The sequence below is a fragment of the Schistocerca gregaria genome, chromosome 2, assembly GCF_023897955.1.
Source record: "Schistocerca gregaria isolate iqSchGreg1 chromosome 2, iqSchGreg1.2, whole genome shotgun sequence".
NCBI lineage: Eukaryota > Metazoa > Arthropoda > Insecta > Orthoptera > Acrididae > Schistocerca > Schistocerca gregaria.
The window spans coordinates 339,190,798-339,216,274 of record NC_064921.1 but is presented as its reverse complement, the minus strand read 5'-3'; the positions used below and the strand labels follow the sequence as shown (position 1 = coordinate 339,216,274).

Below are 25,477 nucleotides of genomic sequence, written 5' to 3'. Positions count from 1 at the left end.
GTATGTGGGAAGTTAGCATAGTGTACCAGTTCAGGATCTGAACATGAGTCCCTTTACTCCTGGCCAGTATGATATAAATTACCTCAGTTGAGCATGCCTCTCATCCTGCCTCAAAAGTCTGATAGCAGCCTGGGACAAGTTGAAGCCTTGAGTCTTTCCATGAAATATGCTCACATGTATGATTGGTAGTGCACTGTCCATGAAAGGCAGGGATTAGGCTTAGCACCATTCCAGCACACAGTTTTAACTTGTCTCAGCCACTCAGCAAGAACTCTTTAAACGTATCAGAGTCAATTATTTGTATCATCGATCTAATCAATCTTAATGAAACACACATACTTTGACATTCCCTCTGAGTTCAAGCTGCAGAGACAGTAAAACCTGTTTAACTTCGTTTAAGAAGGAGAGTTGAGGTGGACAGAATTGTGCCAAAAGTGAGTCATGACTGTCCCCCCTTCCTAGTCCCCTTCGAAATATTGCATTATGGTTAGATTGTATTTGGCACTAAAAGGGATTATATCTTTTGACATTGTATATCTGAAAGATGCTGTCACTTAAATTTTTGTGTCTATTGTTCCATTTCTCCTTGTAACAACTGAATGAATAGTTAAGAAGAGACAGTTGCTGGTGAAAAGCCAGTACAACTGTATCATTATTCAGTATGTCACAGGTGTAGTCTGTTAACATGATTTTGTAGATAGAGGAAATTTGTTCTACTACTAATTTTAAGAAATTGTTAACATAGCTTGTTAATGACAGTAACATTTGTCCCATACCATTTCACTAGTTTTGGTAAAATACGTTGTGGGTTGTTGAAATCACTTAGTTGTTCATCTTGGCTCCAGTTTACTAGCTTAAAAGCCTGTTGTGTATAAAATCATTCAACAGCCAGTTGTATTGCCCAAACAATAAGTGTTGTAGCTGGATGATTATTGAAACTTTGCTTTGAGACTTGATGTTTCATGGTGTCACCACCAATTACTACATTCTAAAATTTATATTCACATTGTAATGCTGTCACTTTAATATGCTATGTCCCATACTATTTATGCCTTTTCAATATTTAGGACTTTTTTTTTATTAATGTGCAGGTATCTTCCGGAGGGCAGAGTGGTGGAGGACGAAGCTCTCGGGGCTCTTCGAATAAGCCACCACCTGGTGCAGTTAATCTAGAACGAAGCTATCAAATATGTCAAGCTGTCATACAGAACAGCCCAAATCGAGACCAGTTACGTTGTCAGTTGAAGCCACCTCCATCTTTGTTGGCTGCTAACTCGAACACTACAGGTGTCGGTGCTACAAAAAAATCAGAAACTCCTGGTAGTGCTCGAGCTGCTACCCAGTATGGTGTGGTTACTTCTTCACGAAATGGAAATGGACAAACTAATAATTCCACTAACACCAAGGCATTTACCCCCCCTTTGCCGGCCTCTGGAAATTTTTCTGTATTGCCTAATAATGGAAATGTAAACAACAGCGTTGGTGTGTCAAAGCCAGTATCCGTAACTTCCATTGGTGGCCAAAACAAAGTGACCAGTTCAAAGGGAGGCTCCTATCATCAGAGACAGCAGTCACCACCTGTATTGGTTCGTCATGTTTTTACATCCCCTCAAGGGATTCCAGTTACAATGGCTGTCTTACCACAATCACAAGCTCCTCCTGTACCTGAGGTAAGTTGCTTTTCACCATTCTTCCATTGTCATCACAAGAACTTGAAATGTTTTGAATGATACTGACAGGACCTGTTTTTTAATGCTTTGTTGTGCTTAAAAATGGATCTTTGTGCTGTTGCATTCTTCTACGGGCAGCTGTAACAGATAATACATTTCGTTTGTAAATATTGTCACTTCTTTCACCTGCTAACATATTAATACAAACATCTGTTCCAAAATATTCTGAACAAGTTTGGCATCTCATTAAATTCAGTGTAGGTAGCGTCAGTTGATTTTTCTATTTGTCTTGTGGGCTAAGATTGCACTGTCACTGTGTGAACCCTTGTCAGTCACAATTTGTAATAGTGTCAGTGCTTAATCCCAAGTTTCAGAGAAAGAAAATTTTGGAATGCAAAATCATTATGCATGTGCAGTACACATTCTTGTATTGTACTGAATGAAATTTCTCACACTGTATTTCAAACATTCCTTGTAAAACATTCTGTTAATTTCTCAGTTTCAGCTTCTCATCATTATTTCCTGTCTGTAATGTTAGCTAACTGGAGATAATGTATTTTCTGTTCTGCCATATCTTCTAGGTTGTTATACACCTTAATCAAATAACATTCACTTTAAAAAGGACAACCTGTAAAACACAATCCAAGGCTGTGCGTAAACTAATGTGAATAAGAAATTAATGCTCAGTCTTTGGTGACTTGTTTGTTTTCTCAGGCTGCTACAAAGATTGATAGCATGCGAAAAAGTGTAGAACACTGCACATTTATGCTGCTAAAATTTCACCCATTTGAAACTAAAGAGACAAAGATAGCAGTTAAAACATTAAGAATCAGAATAATTGGCAATAAAAAGTATAAATGCCTCAGAGCAAACTGTCAAGTAGACACACAGCGAAGGCAGTGCATTGATGTTCAAAATACTGGTGTTCATTAATGAGAGTCTTATTTAAAAACAAAATTTTGTTAAATGCGCTGCAGAATGTATTAATTAGCGGAAGTGCATGTTGTTACAGACTAATTAGATAATTCTAGTTGGAAAGAAAGATTATGGCAATAAGTTAAAGAAATGAGAGTACAACAGACAGTAATGCTAAGACTAGATGCAATTTTCCTTCCATGACATGACTGTGAAGCTAAACTGTAGATTTTTTCTACAAAGTATTTTATGTTACCAGTATACACAATCTGTATCTCTTCTTAATGATACTTTTTATAACTTATACGATTACTTTTGAAACTAAATGCAAAAACGAAAACAAAAAAACCTTGTAGATGACAAGAACCTAACCTTACTATATATGGTGAACCCAAACTCTGCTGACAAGATTTGAGATTGGTCAGGGCTTTTTACAGAGTAATAGCATCATGTTTGATTTCTTTTGTATTGTATTGTATTGTATTCTTTTGTATTTCTATCAATACTGGACAAAAATGTTTGCACAACAGTGCAATTATCAATGGTATGTACTGAATGTCTTGTGTGAAAACAAAACTTGTTCCATTCACTTAAGGTACTTCTTGTTCACAGCAGTAATGCCCACTTTACAATCCACCATCCAGCTGCATTCATTGTTAGCTATTTGTTTACAGTGATATACTGTAACCAAACTCTTGAAATTCTGGAGCACGTAATACTGTTGATGATACATCACAGTACATCTAGTTGTGGTCATGCTAATTGGGATTTTGAACAATACTGCACTTTTTCAGTCTGTACAGTACACTGGCTGAACAGACGAAAAACAACGTGATAAGCATTCGTGGTATGCCCGAGAGTTGTTCCATTACTTGTGCTGTATGTTTTGGTGATTGCGTATTACAGAATTTTTCAGCATTTTCATAGAAACAAACATAAGTGGGGTAACAGTTTGAATAAATCATAATTACATTATTGCTGTGATATGAGCCAGCATAGAACATGGCTCTCTTACACCAAAGTACTCGGAAAATACCCCACAACCACTTCCAAAATTATGTCAGTGGAGTTTGGGTTCATCGTATATTTTATTTTTACTTCCTGCTTAATTGATGTCTTGTTTGTAATGTTTTGGAAGCATTATTTGTACAAAATAAGAGTTATGTCATAATGATATGAATGGTAAACCTGTGAAAAGATTTTGGGAATACTGCTGGAATCTCTCATTGCTTTTGCAGTGTAGTAGGTGGGACATGTACTCATATGTGATAGAGTTCATATTTGGTGGAGAGACTTTTAAGTTCTTAATTTTCTCCACACACTAATGTTCTACAATTCATATTGATATGGAAGATCATGTTAGATCCTTGTTTACAGGAAATTTACAAAGTTGTTATTCAAACCCTGTTCCACCTCCCATGCCTGTGACCAGAACACATTCTGCAATGAAGTGTACTGTGACCTCAGTAATGCATGCACATCTCATGGTTAGCCAACAGGATGTGTGTATGAAAGTGCCTCTCTTTTCCTTGACGTAATCTGGTAGTGTTGCTAGTGTATCATTTTGTGTTCAATTATCTTGTATTTTTTATTAGACCGATCTCATCCTCTGGCTCCATCCCTGTGTCCCCACTCGCCCTCCTCTTCTTTCTCCTTCCCCTCACCCCCATCATGACCAAGATGGCACTTTGATAAGACACTGGACTTATTCGAGAGGTTATCAGTCCAGCACCCCCACCTCCCCCCTCCCCCTTCCTCTCCCTGTGTCTTGCCACCCAGATTTAGGGTTACTGTGATTTTCCTAAGTATCATACAGTTAATACCAAGAGGGGTCATTTGAAAGGGTATGTCCAAATTCGTTTCCTAATCCCAGCTTATGCTCCATCTGTAATAATCTTTTAGTTGACAAGAAGGTAAACTATAGTTTCCCTTCTTCTCTTTTTCTGGATCACTCACTCCCCATTTCTTCTTGACAATAACATATCTTGTAACTCCCTTATGTAATATACTCTCCTCCTTAACTTTTATCTCATATACCTGTATTATGTGACCAAACAACTTCTTTTTTCATCCAGCAGTCATTCCAGGTAATTATTTAATAACAATATATAGCTTTCTCCAGAAACAGTATTATGATAAATTAGTGTACATGTAATTTACTCTCCCAGAGGTGAGAGATTTAAAATGCTAATAGTCAACTGCCAAAGCATTCACAACAAAGTGTCAGAGTTTGAAGCGCTCATGAAAAGCAATGAAGCTCACATAATACCAGTTACAGAAAGCTGGTTGAAACCTGAAATTGATAGCAGTGAGATTTTTGGGCAAACGTTGAGTATAGATCGAAAGGATAGGCAAATGGGAAATGGGGGTAATTTATTTGCACAGTAGATGAGAAACTCAGATCCACAGAGATAGAAGTTGAAGCTGCATGTGAGATTGTCCGCGCAAGACTGAGTATCAGGGCTGGGCATAAAATAGTAATTGAATCCTTCTATTGTCCAGCAAACTCGTCTCTTGATGTAATTGAAAACTTTAGAGAAAACCTCAGTTCACTAGTACATCAGTTCCCCAATAATACCGTAATCCTCAATGGAGACTAATCATCGAACTACTAATTGAGAAAATTACAGTTTTGTTAGTGGTGGGCATGATGAGACATATTGTGAAGCATTACTAAATGCTTTCTCTGAAAACTACTTAGAACAGATACCGTATTTACTCGAATCTAAGCCGCACTTTTTTTCCGGTTTTTGTAATCCAAAAAACCGCGTGCGGCTTACAATTGAGTGCAAAGTTAGTGGAAGCTCTGAAAAATGTTGGTAGGTGCCGCCACAACTAACTGCTGCCGTCGAATATATGTAGTGCTACAAAGGCATGCTTTGTAGGCACAAAGATAAATACTGGTGCCAAAACCTCTGCATCATTATATTTAAAAAAAGGGGGGGGGGGGAGTGGAAGACGAGCTTTTTTTTTTCTCCGCCCTGAGTTTCGACCACTGCATTTTCATACATTATCCAACGAAGTAAATACAAATTCCATATTGTTCATCTTCGAATGTAGCAGCATTTCTATGTACTACGAAAATCCGACTGGCAAAACTGTTTGTCAATATCACCAACTCTACATTCTGAATCTTTTCCTACCAGTGAGAAGAGATGGTTGCTAATAGGAACCTGATGAAATGTGAATCACATGCAGTATTCTCTTCACCATAAGAATAATATGAATATAAACATTTTGCCATGTATTCTTTCGTGTTTGCTGCTATCTCATTTAAGTCCTGTCTGCCTAATAAACTACGAAAATACAGTAGACAACAGCAAACGCGGAAGAATATACGTATCGTGTCATGTTTATATTCGTATTATTCTTATGCCTAATAGTGATACAGTCAGAAATGAAGCAAGGCAACTGACTAGATTTTTAAATCTAAGATGACTCTAATTTCTGTGCGGAATTTGATGTAATAAAGAAGCGGCCGCAAAGATTTTCAAATGGAGAAAAATTTTCGCCTAACTCTAGTTCAGAACATGTTCTATCATACGCAGTCTATTATTTGGTTCTTGTTGATCATTATCAAAGAAAGCATTGTTTCGCTAATGAGACGATTCCTCTTTTTTTATATATTGTAAGCGGCAGAAGCGTGCACAAAAGCAAGCCATGCCGCGAGCTCGCGACAGGCCATAAACACGCACTATTAGAATGCGACAAACAATGCATGACACAGTACAGTAAAGCATTTTCAGCTTAGAGTGACGTAAACACCTATAACAAAGAAAACAGCACTTATCAGATTAAAGCAAAGTAAGCAATCGATTCAAACCAGACGAAGTACGTGAAAAAAGAAGGGTATCCGTATAAATACGGACGGAGCGCCTGACGCATAGCAAAGGCTACCTGGTAAAGCTTAACTGCTAAGCTTACGACTCGAACCGAACCAAACTACTGTAGCAGTATCGTCATTCATTCGACGTAAATTGTGTCTCATATTACAATGGACCAATTTTGTTTCGATTTGGAGGTGCGGCCTAAAACTTTTCTCCCCCCTTGAATTTTGAGTCTCAAATTTCAGGTGCAGCTTAGATTCGGGAAATTTTTTTTTTCCTTTATTTCGAGTCTCATTTTTCAGGTGTGGCTTAGATTCGAGTGCGGCTTAGATTCGAGTAAATACGGTAGTTACGAACCCCAATCCTGACGTAAGCACATTGGATCTAATGGCAACAAATAGACTTGACCTCTTCGAGGCTGTCCACTTTGAAACTGGTGTCAGTGACCATGACGGGGTTGTGGCAACAGTGATTATCAAAGTATAAAGAACAAATAAAACAAGCAGAAAGATATATATGTTCAGTAAACTAGATTTTAAATAAATAAATAAAACAATACTGTGTACCTCAGTGAGGAACTTGAAACTTTCAGTACAGGTTAGGAGTATACAGAAGAACTATGGCTCAAGTTTAAAAGAGTAGTTGACCGTGCTCTGGGTAGATATGTATCCAGTAGAACAGTTCATAAGCGGAGGGACCCTCCATGGTAAACACTCACTGTACTGAAACTTCTATAGAAACAGAGATTACTGCATAATAGATGTAAAACAGAGTGTAGGGCTACAGATAGAGATATGCTGAATGAAATGCATTTGGCTGTCAAGAGAGCAATGCTTGAAGCCTTCAGTGACTACTGTAGCAGAATATTGTCAGATGATCTTTCACAAAACACAAAGAAATTCTGGTCATATGTAAAGGTGGTTTCTGACGGGAAAGTTAGTGTCCAGTCCCGAGCGAATGAGACAAGAACTAAAATTGAGGGTAGCAAAAGCAAAAGCTGAAATGCTTAATTCCATTTTCAAATGTTTCTTTACAAAGGAAAAGGAAAACCCAGGAGAATTGCCCCAAATTAATCCCCATGCCACTGAAAATATGAGTGAATTAAGTATTAGTGTCAGTGGAGTTGAGAAACGGCTGAAATCATTATTAGTGCTTGTTTGCAATTTGTTCAGATACATTTTTTGTTTCACAAATCCACACAAAAATAAAAATGAAAATTTAAAAAAAAAAGTCATAAGGCTTAAGATCACATGACATGGCAGGCCATTTCTGGTTGCCACGCAAAGACGGAATTTTTTGAGGAAACTTTTCATTCAGCTGAGCAATCGTTTCACGGGGTGTGTGAAATGTGTCACTACCTTGTTGAAACAAAAAATCATTATTTTCATCAATAAGAGGGAAAAACCAATCAGATAGCGTGCTTTGTAACAGTTGCCATTCAAAGTTATGGCAGCTCCTTCCTCATTTTCAAAAAGAGTGTGGGCTGATCACTCCCCTGTTCAGAAACCACACAACACAGGCCTGCTTTGTGGCCGCATCTCATCTTCCACCATCACTCGCAGATTTTTGTTACCCCCAATTTTGCAGTTCTGCTTATTGATGTACCGACTGAGGTGGAAGTGGGCCTCATCTGAGAAAATGGTTCTGGGTCTTTCATTGTCAATTCAACCAATTTGAGAAAGTGTTCCAGCTGATAGCCTCAGATTTGGCTGAAATTTAGCACACCAATGCTACCAAGTGTGGAACACTCGTGTGCAAAATTTTAAGTTCCCCTGCCAATTAATACCAGAATTCTGGCTTGTGGAAGAAGGTGGCGTGACCCAGAAATTGCAACCCACATCTGGCAATCTATCTTCAGAGCTAACTACAAATCTTAATAACTTTGGAACTATTCCACACAGTCCAGTGAAATTTTTACAACCCAGCAACATCCACTTAGAGAACACACTCTATGAATCAAAACTCCAACGACACATTTCTGAGGGGAAATTAAAAAATCCAAAATGTGATTAAAAAAAATGTAATATGTTAAAAGGTTCATATTGTAGGTGCCCTCTATGCCAAATATAATTCACTCAAAAAGGGTATAATTTTTTTTTGTGGTAAGCTTAATGTGGCCTAAACACACAAAGAACTCATCTTGACCGTATCAGTCACACAGAGTTACATGCACACGAAAATACAAAAATTTGAAAAATTACCTGAAATCAAGGATTTTCTAAGTGTGGTAGCACAAAAGGGACAAGTGATATCCTAGCCAAATTTCAAACACCGCATAAGTAGACCATAATATAATATGTGGCAAAATTTCAACTTGTTATTGCAAGGCATTTGTGTACAATAAAAGTTGACAGAGATGTATGTGGTTACATTTCTTTTGACACGATTTAGCAGTAATAGTGATGATGCAGACAGTTTGTTTCAGATAAAGCTGCAGCAATTGTTGGGAACCATTAGGCAACAGAAAGTTAAACAATGGTAGTTTTCAGGGACAGAATGAGTCATTTTAGGCAGGAACAACAAAGGAAACAAGCAGCAATTACAGGTTACTAATGTTTTTAAGATTGTAGTTCAGACTGGTCAGTACAGTTGTGGAAAGTCAGTATGAAGCCAGAAGAGTGCACTAGTGGTGCTTTTGTTCAAACAAGTTGCAGTATTGGTAGAGCACAAGCATCTGAATGCCATAAAACAACATATGGAACAAAATGTGGCATTCACTCTGTACTGTATGATCTGGATGAATCAGACCAAGATTTGTTGCTATGGAGATCCGGGATACACCCTGCGGGCACAAGAAGTACAGTTCCAGGAAACTTTAGTGTTTTTTATAATCATATGAAAGTGTTTCTGGATAAGTATTTGCTCCTACAAAGAGGTTGTTTTGATCCATTTCGGGTTCATAAGAAGGGAGTGAAGTGTAGCCTTGAAGAAATTGATATAATATCACTATTGAAAGTGAATCAGTGCATGGGACTTCACATGAAACCAGGACAAAGTTACATTCCATGTGTGTTACACTGCTAAAAAATGAAGAATATTCTGATAATTTACATGAAAGTGACGAAGAGTATCAGCCACCTTCAACCACAGTGGATGAGCATTTAAATACTTCAGTGACTGCTTGTGATTGGTCTCCCATGAAAACACACAAAGTTGGAAAAAATGACAGGCCCAGATATGGTAGAAGAAAACTGCAAGAAGCTCAAATGGAATTAAAACACAAAATAGCTGACACTAATGGTGGAACAGGGAGAACTATCTGCTCCAAAGGAACAGAAATCATGCCAGATATGCTCCTATTTGGACAAAATTGTTCCTACCAGTGCATGATACACAGGTGTGAAAAGTGTCCTGGTAAGGCAAATCTTGCAGAACACATGAATAACAAACTGTGTGGTCAACTCCTTATGGAAGACAATGAACTTATTTCTCATAATCAATGGACACACATGGATCACACAAGTCTTGAAACAAAGCAAAGTACAGTGGAAGATTTTGTTGAAATATGTTGTCAGAAAATGGACAAACTGACCACACACAGCTTCGCAGCAGCAGCACAATCGGCTTATCTCCAGTTTTGTAAGGATAATTTGAAACAAGATGAAATTATAGTAATACTAGACTTTCCTGGAAATTATGCATTTATAGTTCAAGATGCCATCCAAGGATATCATTGGGACAGCAGTCAAGAAACTCTCCAGCCATTTGCGATTTACTATAGGGGTGAATCAGGTGATGTGTCTGTCATGAGCCTGTGCGTTTTTAGTGACTGTTTAATTCATGATGCCATTGCAGTTCATGCCCACATTCACACTGCCATGGCATATGTGAAAAACAAGCTGCCTCACATACCTTTTGCAAAATACTTCAGTGGTGGGGCAGCTAGTCAGTACAAAAACTGTAAAAATCTCAAAAATTTATGCGTGCTTTACCATGACTTTCAGATTCACGCAGAATGGAATTTTTTCGCAACAAGTCATGGTAAAAATGTATGTGATGGTATTGGTGCTACCATTAAGCGCATGGCATCACAAGCTAGTCTGTAGCACCCTACAAAAGGTCACATTCTAACACCTCTTCAATTATTTACCTGGGTACAGAAAAATATCTCTGACATACAATCATTCTGTGTTTCGAAAGATGAGGTGAAATTAGTCGAAGAGTTGCTAAAAAGCAGACAAAAACACTTTAATATTGTTGCAGGCACAAGGAGCCATCATCACTTCTCCCCAGTGCACTCTGACAATGTGCAGATGAGCAGACTGTCTGGTTATAACTATAGGTTCATGCACAGCATGTGTCTTCACAGTGTGTCTGACTCAGGATTCAGAAGCAAAAGCAGCAACATACAACCAGGTTGCTATGTTATTGCTGTTTATGATGACAAATGGTACTTAGGATGTGTTGCAGAGTGCTGTGAAGCAGAAGGTGGTGTATTTTTTGTAAACTTCATGGCACCAGCAGGACCAGCAAGATCATTTCATTTGCCATGTTTGGCAGACAGGTGTTGGATAATACCTTTTGAACATATTCTTAAGACAGTTCTAGTTTCTACCACAGTGTCAGGAAGACAGTACAATTTGCCACTCAATGTACAGAGTACAGTAGCAAAAGTCTGGGAGAACTTCTGTTCGAAGCACAATCGACTGGTTTTTAGCAGTTAAGGTGCAGTAAACATTAATGGTAGGTTGTTTTAATCTGTCTAAATGTTGTTGCTTAGTGATTAAACAGTTGTGGGAGAGGATAAGAAGACGCAGAACCGTTTACGGCATGTTTTTACAAAAATTGTGTTGTGGAAAAATGGCCACATCACCAAATACATCTGTCAACTTCCATTGTACACAAATGTCTTGCAGTAACAAGTTGAAATTCTGCCATATATTATATTATGCTCTACTTATGCAGTGTTTGAAATTTGGTTTGGATACCACTTGTCCCTTTTGTGCTACCACACTTAGAAAATCCATGTTTTTCAGGTAATTTTTCAAATTTTTGTGTGCATGTAACACAATTTTTGTGACTGTTATGGGCATGATGAGTTGTGTGTGTGTTTAGACCACATTAAGCTTACTAAAAAAAATTTATACCCTTTTTGAGTGAATTATATTTGGCATAGAGGGCATCTACAATATGTACCTTTTAACATATTACATTTTTTAATCACATTTTGGATTTTTTTATTTTCCCTCAGAAATATGTCGTTGGTGTTTTGATTCATAGTGTGTGTTCTCTAAGTGGATGTTACTGGGTTGTAAAAATTTCACTGGACTGTGTGGAATAGTTCCAAAGTTATTAAGACCTGTAGTTGGGTCTGAAGATAGATTGCCAGATGCGGGTAGCAATTTCCGGGTCATGCCACCTTCTTTCACAAGTCATAATTCTGGAACTAATTGGCGGGGGAAGCTAATACTTTGTACACGAGTGTTCCGCACATTGTAGAATTAGTGTACTGAATTTCAGTCGAATCTGAGACTATGAGCTGGAGACCCTGGTTGAACTAACATGGAATGACCCTTCTCTTTGTGAAGTTCTTGTTCTTGTCGAGCCAAGGCCCATTGAGTAAGTTGGTATCTGTTTCCATGATCTGTAGGTTTCAGCTCTTGTGAAATTGAATCTTGTATGCAAGCACTTTCAGATCTTTTGGAAGGATTTCATGCAGTGAACTTGGGGTTAAATTCAATTGCTGAGCTCATTGCTGAACTGATTTTCTGGGACTTATGGTTGCATTATCAAGCACGAGAGCAATGTTTTCTTGTGTTCGAACAGAATGCAGTTGCCCTTTCTCCTTAATGTTTGAAACAGAACTTGTTGTGTCTAACTTCCGGAACAACTCGTGAACTGAACTGAACTCAGCTCTCAGTTGGAGCAGCAGCTTTACGTCAGAGTGTCACACACAATTCACGAATGGTTACCTGGGACTTTGACTGTATTTGTGATGACTTTTAATACTCACCACACACAAGGTATCATGATGCTGATGGGAAGGAACACAGATAACAAAAAATCATGGCTGCCCATCATCATATTGCAAGATGGCGCAAAATTCATATTTACTTCCTGGACACCCTCTAGAAGTGATCCACAAAACTACCATCCAGTATCCTTGACACTGATTTGTTGTGGAATCTTAGAACATATTCTGAGCTCAAACATATTGAGCTATCTTGAACAAAATGACCACCTCAATGCTAACCAGCATGGATTTCAAAAACACCAATTATGTCAAACACACCTAACACTTTTTCTCACATGGCGTACGGAAAGCTTTCTATCAAGGCAGTTGGGTAGATGCAGTATTTCTTGATTTCGGAAAAGCATTTGGCTCAAGTACACACCTATGCTTATTGTCAAAAGTACGATGATAAGGGGCATCAAGTGAAATTTGTGACTGTATTGAATACTTTTTGGCAGGAAGGACATAGCATGTTATCTTGAACGGAGAGACGTCGTCAGATATAGAAGTAACTTCAGGTGCCCCCGAGAAGTGTTTTAGGACCCTTGATGGTCGTGTTGTATACCAGTGACCTTGCTGACGATATTAGTAGTAACCTAAGACTTTTTGCAGATGATGTAGTTATCCATGATGAAGTACTGTCTGAAAGAAACTGCATAAATATTCGAAGATTTCAAAGTGGAGCAAGGAATGTCAACTTTCTGTACCTATTCAGAATTGTAAAATTGTGCGCTTCAAGAAATTTAAAATAATAATAATAATAATAATAATAATAATAATAATAATAATAATATGCTGTGACTATAATATCAGTGAGTCACTATTGGAGTCGTTCAACTTATACAAATATCTTGGTGCTACACTTTGTCGAGATATGAAACAGATTCGATCACATAGGCTCAGTTGTAGGAGACTTACGTGTATTGGTAGAATACTGGGGAACTGCAGTCAGTCTACAAAGGAGATTGGTTACAAAATACTCATGCAACCAGTTGTAGAATATTGCTGAAGTGTGTGGGACCCGTACCAGATAGGGCTAATACGGGATACTGAATGTATACAGAGAAGGGTAGCTCGAATGGTCACATGTTTGTTTGATCTGTGGGAGAGTTCTGAGAGATAACTGAAGGAACTAAAGTGGTAGACTGTTAATGATAGATATAAAGTATCCCGAGAAAGTCTATTAACAAAGTTTCAAGAACTGACTATAAATGATGACTTAAGGAATATAGTACAACCCCCTATGTATTGCTCATATAGGGCTCATGAGGATAAGATTAGAATAATCATTGCACAGAGGCATTCAGACAATCATTCTTCCTACACTGCATGTGTGAATGGAACGGGAAGAAACCCTAATAACTGGTGCAATGGGATGGACCCACTGCCATGCACCTCTTGGTGGTTTGCAGAGTACATTTCAGAGGAGAAACTGGAGAGCATAGAACACATGTTGAGAGACCTGAAAAAGACTGTTGTTAGAAGGTTCGCTTGATACAAGCTGCGATAGGTTCATCGAGAATGTAGTATCTGGCATATTTTAGTGCCAATTCATTGTTTGTTAAGTTAATTCATCTTAGAAACAGAGAAGTGTGCACCTAAAAATGTTATATGAAAGACGGATTTGAATGAGGCCTGCACAGAGGTTGAATAACTATAGGCTCGTGGAGTGATAAAATATTAATGTGAAAAAGTGAAACACAAAATCATTGCCAGTTAAGGAAAGACTTGTCGAAAAGATTGTTGACAACTAAACACAAAAGTCTTGTGGTAGATTCTCATGTTTGTGGACAGCTAAAAAACTTTATAAAGAGTAGTTGGGCATTGGACAACAAAATTAAAATAAATAGTGATTGGTTAAATTCTAGTTGGGAGTAAATATGTGCAAATCAGTGTGTTAACAGGGATGCAGCCCCATTAATTGACATGTAAATGAATCCCTGGGCATGGAAAAAAAGTTGGTTAATCAAAATGAAATACAAATATGGGAAAAACTACATCAGAAATATTGATTGTTGTTGATGACCTTTCAGCTAGAGGAGTCAGAGGAGATTATAATCTATCTTCGTGCCTTAGTGAAATGTGCTTACCCATGTAGATCAAATACCAAACAAATTTGTTCTTCAATCAGTAAACCAGAACAATCAAAGCTGTTTGTAAGTTGTGCAATAAAAACAGTTTTCAAAAAACAGTCCAATTTGGGCAGTGTGTCCTACATTGTGATCAGAATTTTTTACAAGACAGCTAACACAGCAGCAACTAATCATAGAATGATTCTCTATTCTGTTCACCATTGTCGTTTCACTCTGTTACCTTATGTGTGAGTGCCACACAAGTTCCACACAACACTTGCCGCTGATGGCATAACAATTGTGGTTGGTTTTCATTGTTTGCACTGTTTCTGTGTGCCATTTGTTTATTTTACACAGCAAAATTTTCTGAAATAGCTATGAGAGTGTGCAGAAAAGTGATAAGTCCATGACCACCTGCTAAGTAAATTGAACCCTGTATATTAATGTGTACCAGGTGAATGTATTCAGAACAGAAATGCCGAACTGTTGCTGCTGGATTTAAATTGTGTGCACACTGACATCGCCATCTCTTATGCTCAATGTTAAATCACTTTTTTAATTTTGATCTAAGTATGTATGTGTGTGATGATATGTTAGTGAAACAAATTTCTAGCTTCCAGATATCACAGTATGAAACTATAAACCCCAAACAGTAAAACAACTAGATGTAATTTCTAAGGGAAAAAAAGGACATTTTAGTCCTTTTTTTTAAAAAATAAATAAATTGAAGTATGTATTTCTACATGGAAGTAAAACACTGGTTGTGGTCAAAATAGATAAAAGCCATGTAGGAGCAAAGGAGATGAGATTTCTCAGTCATAGTTTATATATTGTGGGCAAAGGTACAAAACAGTCAGAAAAGGTAAACACCTTCAGTATCAGATACCTGACAAAACTAGGACACACAAGTAGGGTGAAAAACAGCTCACAAAAATATTTTGCTAGTAAAAGCCTAGTGTCAGTGAATGTAGAGGGATCAGAGTTGCAATGGGATGTTAACTACCTCTAGAGGGGTGGATTGTGTTTTAATTTGATATCTTTTTGTAACTAATTATGCTAAGGCATGACATGCAGTAGTTAACGTGGCACATTTCATGAATACTTTTAATTCTGTTGGTGTGATCTTTGTCCATCAACATGACTGAAGTAACTATATGGCGTATTTAGCTTTGTGGAGATCTCAATCTTCATCATATTGGAGAATCCGTTCTGGAACACTTTAGAGGTAGAGATCATAGTTACATTTTATCGCTGTCAATTGAATATTCAAATATGAGCAGTAAAACAACAGTGATAAAACATAATTATGATCTCTGTCTCTCAAGTGTTGCAAAAAAGGATTGCAAGTCAACTTCTTCTCTTGATGATGCCACTTCACAATATTTTTTTTTTCTCTCTTCACCTATGATCAGCTCTTTATTTAGAGTGGTAACCCTTACATCTTCAACATTTTCTCAGTCCAAGTATGACCCATTTGCTCTTTCCCCTTCTCCCTTTATCTTTGCGCTGGTGGCGTTAGCCATTCCTTACTGATTTCCACTACGTCGTACTATCTCACGTTATACTTATTGAGCCTTTATTCTAATAAAATATTTCTGTAGTTGAGTAACTGTAAAGATAAGTGGAGAGTTAGTGTCACCACAACTTTGCTTACCATTGCACGTAATTGGTCACCCACAATGATGTAACTCACTGATAAACCTTCTTGCTCTAGTTACTGTTTAAAAGTGAACAATCAGTTTGCTACTTACAAGTGTAAATAAGAAGTATTTAGAAGGCAGAAAGCAGATGCCATAATGTCCCGTGTACAAGAATGGGGAAGAAAGTCAGCTGTTGCCTTATCAAAGGAGCCATCAAAACATAATAGTTTAAGGAAATCACAGAAAACCTAAATCGTGAAGGGTTGGACTGAGTACTAAATCCAAATGCGAATCCATTATGTCAGGTGGTGTGTGTGTGGGGGGGGGGGGGGGGGGGGGGTCGTCTCCTAGATCTTGTGAAATTTGAGATCAGTTGTCAGTAATATTATGTATCTGCTCTTTCAACAGCAGTTTTTTCACATTTGTTTGTTTGCCCTCTGCACCTTCATTCATGATACAGTGAGTTTGTGTGACCTATATTTTTGTATACTCTGCTATGCATGATGATGGTGATGATCTAGGCTTTTATTAATTTGCTTTGGTGCATCTTCGAATATGCAATGCAGTATAGTATCGAGTACATTTTGGTTTTAAGATTACATAAAAACTGCTAGAATTGACTTGGATGGAAACGAACAAAGGAAGGAATGAAGGTAGCAACTCATTATACAGTTGAGATGTTAACAAGCACATAAACAAAAATTTGAATGTTGCTGTGCTATGCATGCGTATGTGCATTCTATTAATTCTGAAGAAGGATTTGTCTGAAAGCTCATCAAAATTCTCTGTCTTGTATACATACCTATTGACGACTCAACACCTCAGCTGTATGGTGAGTTGTTACCTTCGCTTCTTCCATTATTATTATTAATGTTGTTGTTGTTGTTGTTCCACTAAGGGTTTCGATTACCATAAGTAAAATGGAATTACTTTAGAAAATTTTTGTGAATACTTTTATATTCATTCATACATTGCATTCTGTAGAGCTTTCAGGGAGGTGGAACGAGTCAAGATATACATTAACATAAGACAAACATTTTATAGAAACTCAACCTGTACACTGTATTAACTGTAGACTATCACAATACTGCTTAATTGTATTCACACTTACGCAATCTAAATCTAGTTTATTAAATTAGTAAGGAAGGTGCTATTGTTGTTGTTCACTTGACATGTTGCTAAGAGAGCTTTCCAATTCTTGACTCAATATATTCAGATAAATTGTAGTAAGAGTAGCATATGGGGTCTGTTTTTTTAATTGGGAGGAGTTTGCAATGTCTTGCTTTATGTTAGATGTACTCTTGTTGAATATTTTAACATCGAAATACATAACACCACTCTGAAACTTTATACAAAAAGAGGCGAAGTCTACATGAAAAGTATTTTTGTGTCTTGTATAGTGACTGTGTATCACAATTTAATTGAAACTGATTTTTATTATGAGCAACAAAAATCATTAAGCACTAAATGTATTGGGAAGTGAGAAAAAAAATCCAAGATCATTTAAAAAGGCTTCTGTAAGATGTATGATTATCTGCTTTACACAGTATTCTTACTGTTCATTTTTTCTGAACAAAATACTTTATTTACTTGAAGTATGCTGCCCCAGAAGGTAATTCCTTAAGATGACAGGGAGTGAAAATACATAAAATAAGCTGACACCCCTGTCTTCAGGTCAACACAGTGGAAGATGCTTCCAAGAGAAAACTTCTTGAACTGAGCTTCTTGATTAGTTTATCCATGTGTAAGCTCCATTTTAATTTGTTACCTTGCTGGATTCCAAGGAATTTTTCCTACAATTCATGTTTGACCATTACTACTGATGTGAAGATCATTACAGCTGGTTTGAAACTTCTTTCATTCAGACTTGCTGAGTAAGGGAAGTTCTTGCAGAATGTAAATACTTCAGGAGTAAAGGAGACCAACACGCACACGCACACGCGCACATGCACACACACACACACACACACACACACACACACACACACACACAATAGCCACATCATCTACATTGTGCACTGCAGCACACTGGCTCTGCTACCTGTGTGTCACATGCCAAGCCTGTGCACCTGGCACCCCCCCCCCCCCCCCCCCCCCCACATTCCTAGGCAGCAAACATGCTGCTTCCCTTCATTTCCTGCCTTCCCTACCCACCCTACCCGACACAACACCGACCCAACCTAGTCCACCTGATGAAATGCAGTCCCGGCATTCTGTTTCCAGCCAGCACATTGCAGGGGCACTCGTGTGTGTGTGTGTGTGTGTGTGTGTGTGTGTGTGTGTGTGTGTGTGTGTGTGTAATTCTGATGAAGGTCTTCTTGGCCAAAAGCTGCTATTTGGCGAGTGGTCTCCTTTACGCTTCAAGTGTTTACATATGACTTAATCATTCCTGTAAACCACTTTGTAGACCTGTTCAGCTGTCATTTGAGTTGTGGTTGCTTCTTACATTCTTGATGGATTACAAATATGAACAAATATACTTGTTTTATGCCCTTGTAGAATCACGCATATTGACACACAGTTTATTTCTTTGTGGTACACCATGAAACATTTGTCCACATGAACAGTTACTATGCAACCCTGAAAACATGAGTCTCCATTTGGACCTTGATCATAAAAGACCTTGCATATTTTAGAGAGATAATCTGCATTATTTTCACTTTAAAATGACCTTAACTCCTGACTAAAAGCCTGTTTGATTTCTACTTTGTTCGGCCACACATTGTGGATATAGTCAGATGAGGCATCATGTTCTTCAAGAGCTGCAGTTGCACATTGACTTCATTCTCTTAGGTGCTTGGTTCAATGATCGATGATGCTTACATTAAACATTACTACATCCAGAATTTAGAAATATATCTTGACCTGTCTTTTCGTAGCAGAATAAGAAGATAGATGCTGATTGCGTGTGTGTGTCAGTTCCATTCAGTCCTTGATTGTAATTGATAAAAAAAATCAGGTATAAACTTCATTCTTCCAGTTTTATTCACCTCCACGAATCCTGGTCTTCTGTGAAGTGTTGGTAAAATTGTACTTACTTTTATTGGCTCATTTTACTATACAAATATTATTGACTAATGCCTATGTTCATTCCCCCTTTCTCAGGGAAGCTCAACTGAATTGAAGTGGCATATTTTTTCCTTGCTGGTCATAACAGTATCAATAGCACGATTGCTCCTTTCTAACAGTTCCTTGAACAAGTATCAGTTTTCCATGCAAATCATTCTCCATTCCCCCAACAGAGCAGTACACATTCTGGGCACAGCCTTCTAACTCACTGGAAATTTGACAGCCACATTACCAATTTCCTTTTTCCTTCAGATTTGGGCAGTATTCCTTTTCTTAAGAATACTTTGTATGTCTTTGTGGCAGTTTTAACTCTTTTTGATTGATTATACTTAACACATGAAGATTTGCCCCTAAATTTCTTCAGACTTCATCAGTGATATCATTTTAGTGTTGAACAATTTGCAAAATGATTGGCCTTATGTTCTTCAGTTTATCACTAAGTGTTTCTGTTGAGTCAGTAGCAAAGTGCAAATACCTGGAGATAACTTTGAATCATATGAGTGGTATTGTCACTTTGAAATCTGGAGTTTCTTATTTATCTTTTTCAGCAGTCACCTTGATTGAAAGACTGGCTTACGTGTAACATTAAGATACAGAGACCAGAATGTGCCTTCAATTCAGCCAGTGTAACAGAAAACCAGCTTTGTGTTTTCGTATTAGATGCCATTGTTTCAGCTGAAGAAGAGTTTTTGTGTTGCAGGTATATGGAAATTCAGTTACGGCATGCAGTACTGATTTTCTCCCAGACATCAAAAATTGTAGCTTCTACTTCAATGAAAACGCGCGCACACAGACACACACACACACAGAGAGAGAGAGAGGGGGGGGGGGCGTCAGTAGCACTTGCTCTTTACTTTGAACTTTTTCAGTTACCACTTTTTCCGTGCAAAGTACTACATCCCAAACAGCATTGCCATTTGTGTTCATATATGTTCTAATTATTATTTCTTTCCACTTCACTTGTTGCAATTGGGCCACTTCCCAGATTCATAAACACTTTTTATGTCATTTAAATTAACCCCTAGCTGATCTTGGGAAGGTCAGTTTGGGTTCCAGAGAAATATTGAAATACACAAGAAAATGCTGACACTATGATTCCTCATAGAAGATAGAATGAGAAAAACCATTTGAAGTATTTATGGATTTGGAGAAAGCATTTGACAGTGTTGACTGGAATACACGCTTTGCAATTCTGAAGGTAGCAGGGTTAAAATACAGGGAGGTGAAAATTATCGTGCAGAAGTCAAACTGCACTTCTAAGACTTAAAGGAAATGAAAGGGAAGCAGTAGTTACAGACAGAATGAGACATGGTTGTAGCCTATATCCATCGTTGTTTAGTCTGTACGATGAGCAAGCTGTAAAAGAAACCAACGAGAAAAATGAGAAGGGAACTAAAGGCCAGGGATAAGTAAAAATTTTGAGGTTTGCCAGTGACATTATAACTCAATTAGAAACAGCAAAGAATTTGGAAGAGCTCTTGAACAGAATTGTTCCTTGAAAGGAGGTTACAAGATGGACATCAGCAAAAGTGAATCAAAGATAGTGGAGTGAATAAGTATAGCAAATTAAATGAGGTGATGCTGGCAGAATATTGGGCAATGAGTATCAAGAGCAGAAGACTAGTTTTGTTATTTCAGTAGCAAAATCACTGATGATGACCATAGTAGAAGGTTACAGAACACTGACTAGGGGAAAAAAAAAGAAAAATGCTATTGAACAAGAAAATAATGAAACATCTGATATAAGTTTAAGTGTTAGTTAGTCTTCTCTGGAATTTACCTTTACATGGAATCAAAACGAAGATGACAAATGTGACAGACAAGAAGGCAATAGAAGCATTTGTAATGCTACTCTCGAGAAGGATGATAAACATTGGTTAGTATAAATGTTGTAGGAAAATGTTTGTAGAATGTAGCTGGGCAGACAAAGTAACTAATGAAGTAGTAATAAATCTAATTTGGAAAAAAAAGATATTTATGACAAAACTTGAATAAAGAAGGAATTGATTGATGGGGGACACATCCTGAGGCATTAAGGAATAGTCGGTTCAGAAATGGAAGTAAGTTTGGGATTACAAATTGTAGATCAACGTTTGACTACAGCGAACAGGTTCATATGCATGTAGGTTGCAATAGTTACGTAGAAATGAAGAGTCTTGAACAAGACAGACTGGTGTAGGAAGCTGCATCACACAAGTCTTTGAACTGAAGACTATACAACATGTTTCATTCCCCTCCCCCCTTTGTGATTTCTCTCACGTGCATTCGTGCACCCATGCTATGTCTACATTGTTCAGTAAGTAAAATTTGTTCATATAAAAATTTGATTTTAGCTTCATTTTGAAGAACCAGTGAATTCAGAAGTATCTTAACACTGCAGTCATATAAAGATTAATAATAGTTTATGTATGAAAGATGATTGTGTTTCCACAATCACATAAAATAGGATGAATCTTGAACTTTTGGAACTGGAGTTTCTTTTATGATATTAGTAAAACAGGTGGGAATAAGTGTAAAATTCTTGAGAGTAGATGGAAATGTTTCATGGACCTGTTACATTTTGCAATTGTTAAATGAGGAAATTTACAGCTTTTGGATAGTTCCTTTCAGTGTGCCATCCCCCTGCACTCACTCACTCACCTCGCTATTGAGCTCACGAGTCATGCGTTGGTGGGAGGATGAGTGGTTGGAAATGACTGACAATAAGCTCCATTTAATCATGCTCACAATGTGAGTGTGGTGTACTTCTTTCCAGCCCCGTCGATGGGACTAGGTTCTCCTCACTCATCTTCTGTTAGCCACAGTCCTATGATGTATGGCTTCCTGCTTCAGTGAGAGGACCCTCCAATGTGCAGTACTTGTAGCGTCCAGGTCACTGTGTCCACATTTTATTGGACTGCATTTTATTTTCTGATCAGCGGGCCACAGCTGACTTGCCGGTGGATATGCCATCTCTCTTAGGAAACACTCAAACAAATGTTGTTAAAGTTTTACAGTTCTGTGACTTGTCCAATGTTTAACCAAGATTTTAGGGAGAGAGTCTTAATTTGTTCACAGGATGACTGGCTCGCCTATATTTTACATAAGTGGCCAGTGATATTCCCATATATGACTGCAGTGTTAAGATACTTCTGAATTCACTGGTTCTTCAAAATGAAGCTAAAATCAAATTATTATATGAACAAATTTTCCTTACATTTTATTTTCTTATACAGCATTTTGCTTCTTTTTCCACTTTCTTTGCATGTATGCTTCCATTTTACTAAATTTGTCCACATTTGATTCTTTTAATGTGTGTCAAGGTGCTGATGCCCTCAACATTGAGTGCCCGTAAGCCCCAAAACACACACACACACACACACACACACACACACACACACACACACACACACACATACATTTTACTTTCATCTGTGTAGTAATTACATCTAAAATAACTTTATAAATGTATATTAGGTGTACCATTGATTTAGTTCAAAAATTGCAACACCTTATAAACTTCCCATGTTACTTAAGGTCGTAGCAGCCAGAGCTTTTTCAAATGTTCTTCTAACCAAAAAGTTATTCTGGTGGCTGAAGTCTGACGTTTTTGCTAATCGTGCCTTTTGAATTCTTGTGGTGATATTTCCATAGAAACTTTCATTCTGTAAAAAACGGTTCTTTATTTCCAACCGAAAAGTCAATTACCAATTTTCATAGCTTTGGTTTTAAAAATCATTTATTTAATGAAATATTTTCATAAAACTTCTTATGCCCAATTGTACTGCCTGAGAGGTTGAATTTCCAAGAACACTGTAAAACATATTTTGTAAAATTCTAACTGAGTAGTCAAAAACCAATTTTCGTAGATGTAGCTCTTAAAATGCTTTAGTAGTTCTTTAGTAATGATTTAATTTTTCTGTATATACAAAGAAACCTTCATTCACTATTTAACCCCCTTAGGTGTTGAATTCAGATTCAGAAGGATGTAGGTTGCAGTAGGTACTGGGAGATGAAGCAGCTTACACAGGATAGAGTAGCATGGAGGGCTGCATCAAACCAGTGTCTGGACTGACGACCACAACAACAACAACAACAACAACAACAGGTGTTGAATTTCCAAAAATACTGAAACATTTTTTTCATTTCTGACTGAGAAACCAAATACCAATTTTTGTAGTTCCAGCTTCAGAAATGCCTTAATAGGGCACGTTTTCAAAAACCTATTCATCCCCTACTTCATCCACTTAAGGGTGGAATTTCAAAAAGTCCTTTCCTAAATGATCCCTGTAGTACAAGGGCAACACCCTTTTTTATCCTTAGCAGTTTGGGTTGGGCAGTGATGAGTCAGTGAATCAGTCAGGATATTTTCTTTCATATTATTGATAAGATTGTGAGGATATTAGAAACCATAACCAAATATATGTTTTTATTAGTTTTTATTACTTGCTATATTGTTTTTGACTATTCTTTTCTAAGCAGTAGGACATTTAAACTTTACGGTGGTGCAGCAAAACACCTTTATCATAAATAATGAAGTGAGAGTGATGGCAAATCTAATGACAAGTGAAAGTTGAGTGATCTGAGAAGAGAATGATCTGACATATTGTGAAAAGCATAGAAAACTTCATTGATGGAATTAATTTTTGTAGAAAAATGTAGTAGTCAGATACTGTATAAAACTTGAATTGGATTATGTTGTACATCATTTCACAGCTGGTATTTGCATCCTTTGGTGACTGTTGGTGTATGTGTATTAGAGCATGGTCAAAGGCATGTTTCTTTGTGTGACTTACCACCTTATGCTGAAGACATCATTAGAGCCCTTAAAGACTTGGATAGTAGTTTCAGACACAAACAAGCTCAGCACACTAAACTGTTACATAGGTCACAATATCTGAGCTCACAGAATCACACAACTTTTGCTATGGAGTTTTATGTTGAATAGTTAGTGATGTTTTCTATATTTTACACTGAGGTCCACAGCTTGTCTCATTTCAGTCCTCGTCCTCCTGCTCCTCTTCCTCTTCTGTTAAAGATGTTTTTAGCCTTTGAATTTCCGTGGCCCCTCTGTACATCCTAGCATAGTAATGAGTGGACCTTGATAAAACTATAGTTTTGGAAAGACAAATTTGGTGGTTACCTAGTCTCAATACACAATTTTCTACTGCTAATTTAGCCACATTATCCAGATGACAATTGCTCTTTTGGTGGTGTTAGTGCTTCTTTTAGTGGTTCCTGTGTACACCTGAGTTCTGTCTTTTTTTCTGTTTTAGTGTTACATAGTAGGAATTAGTAGAGGGTGTTAATTTTCTCATACTCTTATAGGCTATGGTAGTAGTCAATAGAATGAAAGTCCTTTAAATTTATACCAAGAAATAAATATATATTGAGATAAATAGTGCAGGTAATTTGTCACACAGATATTGGTGTAAACAGTACCAATTAATTTGTCCAGTAAAGTGTTTTCTCAAGTGATCATGCAGGGACATGGTTTATGCCTTCAGCAGCTCCATTACCTCACTCAGTTGTTTTAAATCATCATCTGCTCATAGTGGGTCCTTAAGCTGTGTCAGCGGTTCTGCAGCCTGAGTGTGCTGTGACCATGTTGCAACTTCGCTGTTCAAGAGATCCGGGTGACAACTTCTCCAATGTCAGCATCTGAATACCGCTCCTTGCACAAGAGCACCTATCTCTGAGGTTTCTTATGCTGTCACAGCTGTCTGCTGAGTTAGTCGTGGCTGTCTTCCACTAGGTTAAACAAAGCTGTGATGGAGCGGTTTCCTCCCAGAACAATTTTTATCGAAGACACTTTGAACTACTGATGATGATGATCAGCTTTGGTTTGTAGCCCAAAGTAATGTACTCAGTAAGAATACAAGTAAAAAGAGCAGTTGATAATTTCTTTCTAATCCAGCTGTCTTTCATAAAGTAGATAAAGAGCCCCATACTGATTTATTTGAGCAAGAAGGTCAGATGTCAGCAGTGAAACATCCCCCATCAATCAGGTTTATCTAGGAAGACAAAAGCAAAATTTTCTGTGGTCACACTATTCAGAGTGAGTTTACTGTATGAACAAAGGAAAGTAGTTCGCTAAAGACAATTTGGAACATTAGTAAGTATAAAATGATTAAATTCAGTAATGCAGCTCCTGATATTCAACTGAGTGACAGTGGTGCTTAGCAATGAGACAGATGAAGTTAAATTCAAAACGTTAACTAAAAGAATCAGTGAATTTGTGCTAACAGTAGCTGAAAATACTGGGACAAAAGATGGGCCGTGGAAAACTTTGGGTAATCCAGCTGCAGACGTCACTTTTGCCAAATCAGCCATTAAAGAGTGTGTTCATTAG

General features: G+C 37.5%; 1 protein-coding gene across 5 annotated transcripts in view; it reads left to right on the top strand.

Moving 5' to 3' along the window:
* Positions 1–25,477, top strand: part of LOC126337002 (uncharacterized) — a 189,959-nt gene that overhangs the window by 132,516 nt on the left and 31,966 nt on the right. For all 5 annotated transcript variants that reach the window (XR_007565030.1, XM_050001245.1, XM_050001248.1 and 2 more), the window contains one exon: positions 1,092–1,670. Coding sequence is in view for 4 of the 5 variants with exons in the window: in XM_050001245.1 (XP_049857202.1) it covers positions 1,092–1,670 (579 nt within the window). In the remaining variant the exon portion in view is untranslated. The remainder of the gene's footprint in view (positions 1–1,091; positions 1,671–25,477) is intronic.